The sequence below is a fragment of the Anthonomus grandis genome, unplaced genomic scaffold (assembly GCF_022605725.1).
Source record: "Anthonomus grandis grandis unplaced genomic scaffold, icAntGran1.3 ctg00000985.1, whole genome shotgun sequence".
NCBI lineage: Eukaryota > Metazoa > Arthropoda > Insecta > Coleoptera > Curculionidae > Anthonomus > Anthonomus grandis.
In genome coordinates, this window is record NW_026088642.1 from 10,049 (window position 1) to 20,118 (window position 10,070).

The window sequence follows — 10,070 nt, forward strand, 5'->3', positions numbered from 1 at the left end:
TACTAGTTTAGTTGATTTTCGGTTTGTTATTTCATAAGTTTTTGTTTTGGTTTGTTTTTTAAGTTTATTTTTTTTGCATAATTATAATTATTTTGTAACCCTAATTGTCATTAAATAATTAATATTAACCTTGTTTAAAAAAATAACATGCTGTTTAATTTTGCTCTTTCCTTGGACGGACACCTCCGTTGAGCGGACACTTTTTGAAGGTCCCATGAGTGTCCGCTCAAGAGAGGTTTCAATGCATGTCTTTCATCGAAGTATGTTTTAGAGTATTAGTTATGTGCCTTTATGTATATATGTAATGTGCAGCATTATATATTAAGGGTGAACAAGGCCAGGACTTATAAATGAGGAAACGAGAACAAAAAATACACATGTTTATTTACTAATAAAAAAAAATTTATTCAAATAAAAATTACATCATATGGACAACAATAATTATTCGACAAAATAAACATATGTATTTAAAAAAATGCTGGACAGTTTAATAAATTAAGTTATTCCTAGTTTAAGCCTTATTCATTAATGTTATTTAACCACAACCAATACTAATAATACTAAAACATGTTGATCACAATTTATTGCGAAAAATTGACACAAAATGAGATTCAAACGTTTGATTCGTCGGCCATCACCATTAAAACCGCTAAAAAGTTGATAAAGCTTATAGTCGGCCCCACCGAAACTTTCGAGTTTCCACTTCTTCCTATGGGAAGTGATATAAATAAAAAAATTGTGTTTTTGAGCTCAACAACCTTTTTCTACCTAACCTAGACAAATATTCCTATAAGTTTAATGATATAATATTGATTCGAGTCCTTAAAAAGGGGAAACTAGCGTAACTCTTATTGCCCCCAGTACCAACGGTCGCCGGCGCTACTTTCTCTGTTATAAAAGAAATTGTTACCTTTTAAACTTTGGGCGGCCAAAGTGAAGTTTTGTATTGTCGTTTTTCCCGGTTCCACTGTCACCGTAACAACTTCTGAAGGGTAAAAACTGAAATATGAAATAAACGAGTTTTTATCCATAGAACTGGGGTTCAAATCAAGTTATTCTGGTGTCAAGCTAAAATTGTTCCTTACCCAAAAGCATTGGCATACATCTCATATTTCCCTGGCAATAAAAGCCTCCAATATTCGCCCCTATTAGATGTGGTAATGTTGTGATTAATCCCTTTTACGACCACATCGGCGTCCAGCACTGGCTCCCCGGTTTCGCTCCTAACCAAACCTGTAAAACCCGAAAATATTTATATTTGCATTAAAAATTTTCGTAAGAAAACAAACCTTTTACGCCCCAGTGTGTTGCTTCCATAAAACTTAACAAGGACTCCTTATTATTATGCCATTCTTCAGGCAGCTTCTCTGCAGGAGGATATTTACAACAGCTCAGTTCGAAAGTTACTTCGAAACAGTTTGATTTTAGGTAGTTAAAGTCTTGCATGCCTCCTAAAAGAGAATATCCATGAAAATTTATGTTTAAATTTTGGTGGCAGAATATGGCAGAAAGCTAGAGAGATTGGATACGTAAAAATTAATTTTGAATTTGAGCAAAACTAATTATATTTCATATTGCCGTTCTCGAATTACTCGGCCCCACGGTCTCCACTCGATCTCAGTTCTTACATCCCGCATCAGCTCATTGCAATTTTTTGTGCGTCCGGTGTGCTTGTGGTTCGCGTGTGCTTTTAAAAAATGAATCCACGACAAGATAAAAAACGTAAACTCAAACAGCTTTTAGAGGATCTTCTAAAAAGTGGAAGTGAGTATATTTCATCTTATCTTTTCTTTTCAGATTACAGGTTTTGGAACATACTAATGTAATATTAGGATTCGGTATTAGGATTCGGTGAGATGGCGCTGATAGAGTAGCGTACCCGCAAAGCACTGGCCGTGAATTTTTTACAAAATTTGTCAGTTTGTGGTAATAAATACAAGGGTTCTACATGTTCTGTGAATGACTAATGTTGAGCAGCAGTGAGTGCTATTACAGTTTGCTCCAATAGTGCCATAATAACATAGAAAAAGCAATTTAAACTAAAAGTAATAAACGTCCTAAACTGACATCTGTCAAGATGGTGTTCAAGAAGGCGGAACTGGATCAACTAAGGTGTTTAATTACAGAAATATTAAACGAGAAGCTTAGCGACGATTTTCGAAAGACTATCTCTCGAACGGTCGTTGAAACTGTTCGAGATATGTTTAATGACAAATTTAAAGAAATTAAGGAAAATATTTCTACCCTTAATGACGAAGTCTCCAAAATAAAAAAAGAAAACAATCGCCTGCGCAAGGCACTCGATGACCAGGAACAGTTTTCTCGCAATAAAAACATCCGAATATTTGGACTTCAGTACACAGAAGGCGAAAATATTAACACGCAAGTTTCTAATTTCTTTACCAAAAAAATGAATATAAACATTGCTCCGTCCGACATAAAAAATTCCTACGGAGTTTTTGCCAAAAATCGATCGCGAGAGGATCAGCCGCCGGCAGTACTAGTCTCATTCCGCGATATTAACAAACGGCTGCAAATCTTAAAACAGCGAAAATGTTTAAAAAACTCGGGAGTTGTAGTGAAAGAAGATTTAACTAAGGCAAGACTGACACTTCTAAGTGCGGCAGTTTCTAAGTTTGGGGACAAAAGTGCATGGTGTCATTTTGGAGTTGTGTATGTGAAGGCTGGTGGTGAAGTACATAGGGCTGATGACGAAGGAGACCTAATAACAATAAGTGAACAATGCAAGTAGGTGACTTTTATGTTTTATTCATATATTATATCTTTTTTTTATTTTTATGTTTTTTTTTCTATTGGGTTCATTCGCAGAAGTAGTTAATACCTGAGTTTTGTAAATTTTTATTGATAATGGTAGCATTACGTATTATGCTTAGCTGATAGCAGTTAAGTAAGTTGATATAAATTAACCATAAACAGGGTTTTATTAAGTAAATAAGTTTTATTATTCTACCTTCGTTTGTTATTTCAAAAAAAATTCACCTATTGATTTATCTGTCATTTATTGCTCTATTACTAAACCCTTAGGATTTTTTTCTCATTTTGTAATGTTAGCAAATAACAAAATTTTTCTTCTTTTTTTCTGTTACTACAAACTTATTTTTGTATTTAACTAAATAAACATAAATTTAATGTTTTATATAAAAGCCTTCATTAAAATAACTACAATTGTGAAAAATATAAATTTGGCTAGAAATTATTTGGATATTGTTTAGTTTAATGTGATTGGTCAGTGTTTGGTTTTGATGCACTTAAGTAGGATTATCGTTTACTACACTACAGTGGTTTTAGATTATTTTTTTCTCCTAGGAGGCTTTTCTTTGTTTTAATATTATATATCCCATCCGATCCTTTTCTTACCACTCCCTTATAACTTATATTATAATTTGTTGAATTTATGTTGTGTGCTCATGTTAATGTCAGATCACTTCTTAATAACTTTGATATTCTTAAGAATCATGTGGCGGGCCAGGACTACGGTGTTATTGGCATAACGGAGAGCTGGTTGTTTCAGGGCATTGACGATCAGGCTACTTTCATTGAAAAATACAACTTTGAAAGGCAAGATCGATACACTAGAGGTGGTGGGGTTGGTTTATATATCCACAACACATTAAATTACTCAATTATATATCGCGAGTGTGCTGATGCAATCGAGCATTTATGGGTTAAAGTAAAGATTGAGAATGAAATAATTATAGTTGGAGTTATTTATAGGCCGCCAAGGGGAAATTATAGTGAATTTTTGTCAATGTTTGAGGACACTTTAATAAATCTTAACACATTATGTGATAAAATTTTATGTTTTGGGGACTTTAACGTAGACATGCTTAAGTTGGAGTCGAGTAGGGTTGATGACTTAAATGGGATTCTTGATACTTTTGATTTAAAACAGTATATTTCTGAACCAACGAGAGTCTCTAATGGTTCGTTAACTCTCCTCGATCTAATATGCTGTAATTCGGATAATTTAGTTGACTCTGGTATTATAAATATACATATATCGGATCATTTTTTAACATACTGTAATCTACAACTAAATAAATTAAATAAGGAAAACAATATGTTTTCTTACAGACCTTTGACACGAATTAACTTTGATAATTTTCAGATTGATCTAGAAGGTGCACCCTGGCATCAAATTTATGATACTGAAGATATTGATGAAAAGGTGTCTATACTTACTAATCATATGCTTAATATACTAGATATTCACGCACCTCTTACTGTTAAAACTTGTAAAAATAGACCTTACTGTCCATGGATTACTGATAATATAAAAATAATGAAGCAACACAGAAATCGGGCTTTAATGCGCTTTCGAAAAACAAGAAATTTGGAACATTGGAACTATTATAAGCAGATAAGAAATTTTACCACCACCGCCGTACGTAATGAAAAAAAGGCTTATTTAAATAACAAATTTCAAAACTGCACTACTCAAGACAAATGGAAGGAGCTTTATAAACTGAATATAATAAATTACAAATCTAGACAAATTCCCGAACATCTAAAAAAAGTCGATGAACTTAACGACTGGTTCAGTCATTTAACTTCTAATATTACTCCTCCGACAAAAGAAACCTTCAATTTCTATAAATCTAATCAGAAGTTTCCACCATTATTTTCTTTTACACCAGTGGATGAAAATTTAGTATCAAATTTAATTATTAAACTTAAATCTAAGGCGTTTGGGCCTGATAATATAAACACAACATTAATAATTCTTTTTTGTCCATTTATAATACCATTTATTACCCATATTATAAATAGTTGTTTGTTAAACTCGTACTTTCCAAAATCTTGGAAATCTGCTTTTATTTTGCCACTTCCTAAAAAAAATAATCTTTTAAATTATGGCGAACTTAGATCAATTTCAATTTTACCAGCCCTTTCAAAAATCTTGGAAAAAGTAATGGAAAAACAAATTACCGCCTATGTTACTGATAAGAATATTATATTACAAAAACAGTCGGGATTTCGAAAGGGATTTAGCTGTGTTACCGCTCTTACTGACGTCACTGATGAGGTTGTCGCCAGTTTGGACAGGGGTGATGCAATGATTTTAATACAGCTTGATTACTCTAAAGCATTTGATATGCTAAATCATGAACTTTTGATTAATATTTTACATTATTTCGGTTTTAATACTGCAGCTACTAAATTAATTTTATCTTTTTTAAGTGATAGAATACAACGAGTTTTAATTGGAGAAGATAAGTCTAGGGTGGCAATAGTAAGGTCTGGCGTCCCACAGGGTAGCATTCTGGGTCCTTTGTTGTATAGCATTTTTACGTCGGCTTTTATGGATAAATTGCAATTCTGTAAATACCATCTCTACGCCGATGACACACAATTATATTTGTCATTTAATGCTAGTAATATTGAAAGAGCTAATTTTTGTTTGAATGCTGACCTTGCTCTAGTAAATAGTCTCGACAGATCATTCTCTTAAATTGAATCCAGCCAAGAGCGTGGCAATGTTATTTTGTGGTGATAATAGCAGAAGGGCGGTTTTGGATCATGTCCAGCTAATTCTTAATGGAGAACTTATCCCTTTTCATGTCTCAACTAAAACTCTAGGCCTAATCATAGATGTCAAGCTAAAGTTCACAGATCACATTACAAGTTGTCTTAAGAAAGGATTTTCAATGCTAAAAAAACTTTACAAGCATAGATCTTATTTGTCAAAAGAAACAAAAAAAATTTTATGCGACTCATTAATTCTATCCCATTTTAATTATGCAGATACAGTATATGGACCATTTTTAGACTGCGCTAACTCTGCAAGAATTCAAAAATTACAGAACTCGTGCATAAGGTTTATTTGTGGAATTAGACGTAGGGAAAGGGTATCTCATAAATTAGTCGATCTTAAATGGCTTAATATGTTAAATCGCCGAGAGTTGCACTCCATATGTTTTTTTTATAAAATAATAAAATTTAAAGCACCACCATATCTCTATATTAAGCTCAGACACCGCACTGACGTTCACAATATAAATATTCGCAGACATGACCTTTTGTCTATACCTTTACATAAGAAAGAAATCTTTAAAAAGTCATTTTCTTACAATATTGTGTCCAAAATTAATAAATACAAAATTTGGGATTTTTCTAAATCTACATCGGCTTTTAAAAAATCAATAAAAATGGTTCTTTCATCTAAACAAAATAATATTTAATGCATTGAAATAATTTATGTTATTTCTTTTTAATACTGACATCTCTGGTAAATAAGTCGCCCTGGTTTTGCTCTTTTGTGTCGGGATTCCGTGTTTGGATCTGGCGGGCGTTTGGAAATATAAATTTTTATATGTATATTTTTCTCTACTATAAGAGTACAACAGAAATATAGTTAATATACCTGTACCCCTCGTTCCTCCTTTCCTGCCTCCTATTAGTAAATAATAAATAAGCTAGGATAATTTAGATTTCTTTTCTTTTCGGTTAGTTATGGATGTAGGGTATGCATGCTACTCGTACAGTTTATAATGCGGTTCGCGATATTTTTTTTTAAATTATAAGTGTAATATTCAAGGTCTTAACAGCTCCTTCTTCTGAGGGTAGCTGAAACATGACCTTTATTTCCTCTTTACAGTTACATGTTGAATTAATATACACTGATGGATTTCTTTTTCTTTGTATTTATATTGTAAACTTATTTATATCTATGAGTGAGCATATGTAATATCTTATGAGGAAATATAAACTGTCTATTATTATTATTATTATTATTATTATTATATTATGAGTAAAGGCAATAATGCATTCTTTAAAAACACACGTTTCCTACAGAAACGGTGTGTAAACTAAGACGTAGTCCTACTGGACTATCGAGTTTTTGGTATCTATAAATTTCATTTCCCACAGAAATGATTTCATTTTTATCCTTACAAGAACATTTCCTACTAAAATGTATTTTTTATTCATACAAGAATGCACCGTATTATAATTATGTAAACTTTGCCGATACCCAACGAAAATAGTTGCGAGAACTGATAAGAGCATTTTTACGCAAACGTGTTGATGTTTGTTTGTGTTTTTATACTGCTCTGGCCTAAAGCACTGCCTGCTTTGGGTTTCTGCGATTTATACAGGGGATCGGATTTACTGAGTCGTTCCATTTTGGCTTTCAGGTGAATCTGATCAGTCTGAACACTCTGAAGGATAAGGAGATGAATATTCCTCTTGCCCAGCTTGGAGCGGATCAAAAACCTGCTAATGCTTTATTGGCCCTCCTTGAAGGAAAAGGATCAACCAATAATGGACCAGAGAGGTTCACGCTGATATTCAGCAGCTATTGTCAGTGTTTTTGACAAAAGGCCTGGATAATGAGACTCGAAAATTGGCTATTGATTCATATTCTTTGTTAAAAGACTGTAATGCATTGAACCCTCCGGACTCAAATGCTGAAATTAAGATCTGCTTGGGCTCGGCTGTATTGAGGCAAGAGGTTTTTTTAGTAAAGGTTCTAAATCAGTTAGGGGCGATTCTGAGCGCTTTGGCGGTGCCATTCAATTATATATCCAAGTCTAAATCAACTCAGACAACAGAGGAAATTTTAAAAAGAGCTGGTGATTATAATTGCAGATGTTTTTCATTCTATTTCATGTCATCGAAGCTACTTGATTGTTCCATCTTTGGACCCGTCCATACGAGAAGTCTTAGACGCGTGTCCAGTTGATTCCTTTTTGTTTGGAGTGGATTTCCCAGAGAAATTGAAGATTTCCAAAGAAGCAAAGAGGTTAGGAGCGTCACTTAAAAAGAAGCCGCCAAAATTTTCGAGACCAACACAAAATATAACCACCCAGTCCATCTCTGCTGCTGGATCTACATCGTCGACACCACGTTTCAATTATCAGGCTAGAAATAGGAATTCTTTTTTAGCTTCGAGCCGACCCACAGCACGATCTCGGTACAAGAATGAAGAGGAAGGAATCCGGAAGTACCCATCCCAGAAACGCATGGATCGTCGTTAAATCAGGTACCTTGTGCAAATTATGCTGACTGTTTGGTTAATTATTTAGAGCGATGGTCATTAATTACTAAAAATTCCAAGATTTTGGCATGGCTTTCTGGGTACAAAATACCCTTTATCAGGAAACCAAAACAATTACAACAGCCTGTAATAAATTTGAATCAAATCAATTCAAAAGATATGGTGGAAAGTATAAATAAACTTATAAGAATTGGGCAGTTTCAGAAACTTGTCCGCAGTCAAATCAGTTTCTTTCTTCTTTTTTCCTAGTACCTAAATTAGATGGTACTTCTCGCTTTATCTTAAATTTAAAAAAAATAAATCTTTTTCTTGACCCCCCTCATTTTAAAATGGAGGATTATCGGACAGTGTTACAATTGATATATAAAGATTGTTTCTTTACAACATTAGATTTAAAAGATGCTTATTTTCTCATTACTATTCCTAATAGGTACAAAAAATACTTGATGTTTAAGTGGGATAGTAAGTATTCACTGTATTCCCTTTGGTCTTTGCACGGCCCCCCTTTTATTTACAAAAATAATGAGAGTGGTAATTAAGTATCTCCGAACAAATAATATAACCTGTGTATCATACTTAGATGATCTTATTATTATTGGCAAAACAAAGAGAGAGGGGAGCAAAGATATACTCTTTACCTCACACTTCTTACAATCTCTGGGATTTATTATAAATGTCAAGAAGAGCTCTATGGTCCCTTCTCAACGATGCCAGTATTTAGGCTTCTTTTTTAATTGCAGCGGCTTTTACTATTGTTACCAGAGGAAAACAAGTTATCGCTTATACTAAATATTGTGGAAATAATTAAAAGAAATAGAGTATCTATACATTCTTTTGCAAAATTATTAGGCAGATTAGTAGCGGTTTGCCCAGCTATTCAGTATGGGTGGGTCCATTTAAAAACTTTAGAACGTGAGAAATTTTTAGCGTTACGAAAAAGCGATCAAAATTATAATAGCTGTTAGGTAATGAGTGAATCGAACTATATTATATGAATATTAATTTAAAAACCCAAGATTTTAGAAGTGAAGCGTACTATAGCGCACCGCCAAAGAAAATCCGAGAAAGCGGCCGGTTTGAAGGTTTCTGAAAAACTTCCTTTAAGGAGAAGAGATTTTTATTTTTATGTTTTTAAGGTTTTAAGTAGTAGAGTTTTTTGCATCGATAAGAGTGCGTGGTTTTCAACGGGTTAACATCCCTGCGAACTGTGATGATACAAATTTACAAATTCACCTTTACATACGCGTAATTTACATATTAACGGCCAGTTCTTTTCGAATGCTTCTAGCAATCTATAATCTGTCTTTGTTTGAACCAGAATTAAATTTATTACAGTTCATTTAAAATGTGTTTGTAGTAGTGTTTTATTTGGGTATTTTTAATAAATGTATGAAAATACAAACTGTGTCATTTGCCCGAGGTTTATTATAACGCTGCTGCAGACTGGTCCTTCAAAGGAAAAAACACAATTTGGAACATAATTTATGGTCCATTTCGAGCCGCATCTTTTGGTAAGAAGAGGCAGTTACGGGTTGCTGGATTACTGGGTCACGGATAAGAAGCACAGACGTCTAGGCGCTGACGTTTTTACTGGAAATTTGGAACTAAATTCTACAGAATTTCCATCGCACTACATCCACTAAGGATTTACTAGGGAACCAAGCTGTTAGGAGGAGTACTCACAATACGCAGGGATACGATTTACGGGAGACGCAAGGCCGTACCGCACAAGGTACATCAGACAAACAGGGCATACCATTGGGACTACCAGGAAGAGAAGGTCAGATCGATTTAATTAATATAGGGACTTATTATTTCACGTTTTATAATTAAACAAGGTGTTTAAATAGGGACTTTTTACGAAAACATTCATAAAGTAGACATAATTTCTCATACAATTACATATTACAGTTTGGTGCTGATTGGCATATTTGTAGTAAGATTGTAACTTGGCATTTTTAATTAATTTCTTTAAGTTGGGGCAAGAGGTACATTTAATGCAAAGGTTTTGAATTTAATGTAGTAATTAAAATTTGACTTTATCACTATT

At 33.5% G+C, this 10,070-nt stretch overlaps 1 protein-coding gene across 1 annotated transcript; it reads right to left on the reverse strand.

Annotated features, from left to right (window-relative positions):
• Nucleotides 1-568: 568 nt before the first annotated feature.
• LOC126749973 (carboxypeptidase N catalytic chain-like) lies at nucleotides 569-1,637 on the reverse strand. The gene is made up of 5 exons (XM_050459518.1): nucleotides 1,593-1,637; nucleotides 1,290-1,512; nucleotides 1,086-1,233; nucleotides 911-999; nucleotides 569-709 (listed from the first exon to the last, which is right to left on the reverse strand). The coding sequence occupies exons 1-5, from the start codon at nucleotides 1,635-1,637 to the stop codon at nucleotides 612-614; spliced, it is 603 nt and encodes a 200-aa protein (XP_050315475.1). The 3' UTR covers nucleotides 569-611.
• Nucleotides 1,638-10,070: the final 8,433 nt, after the last annotated feature.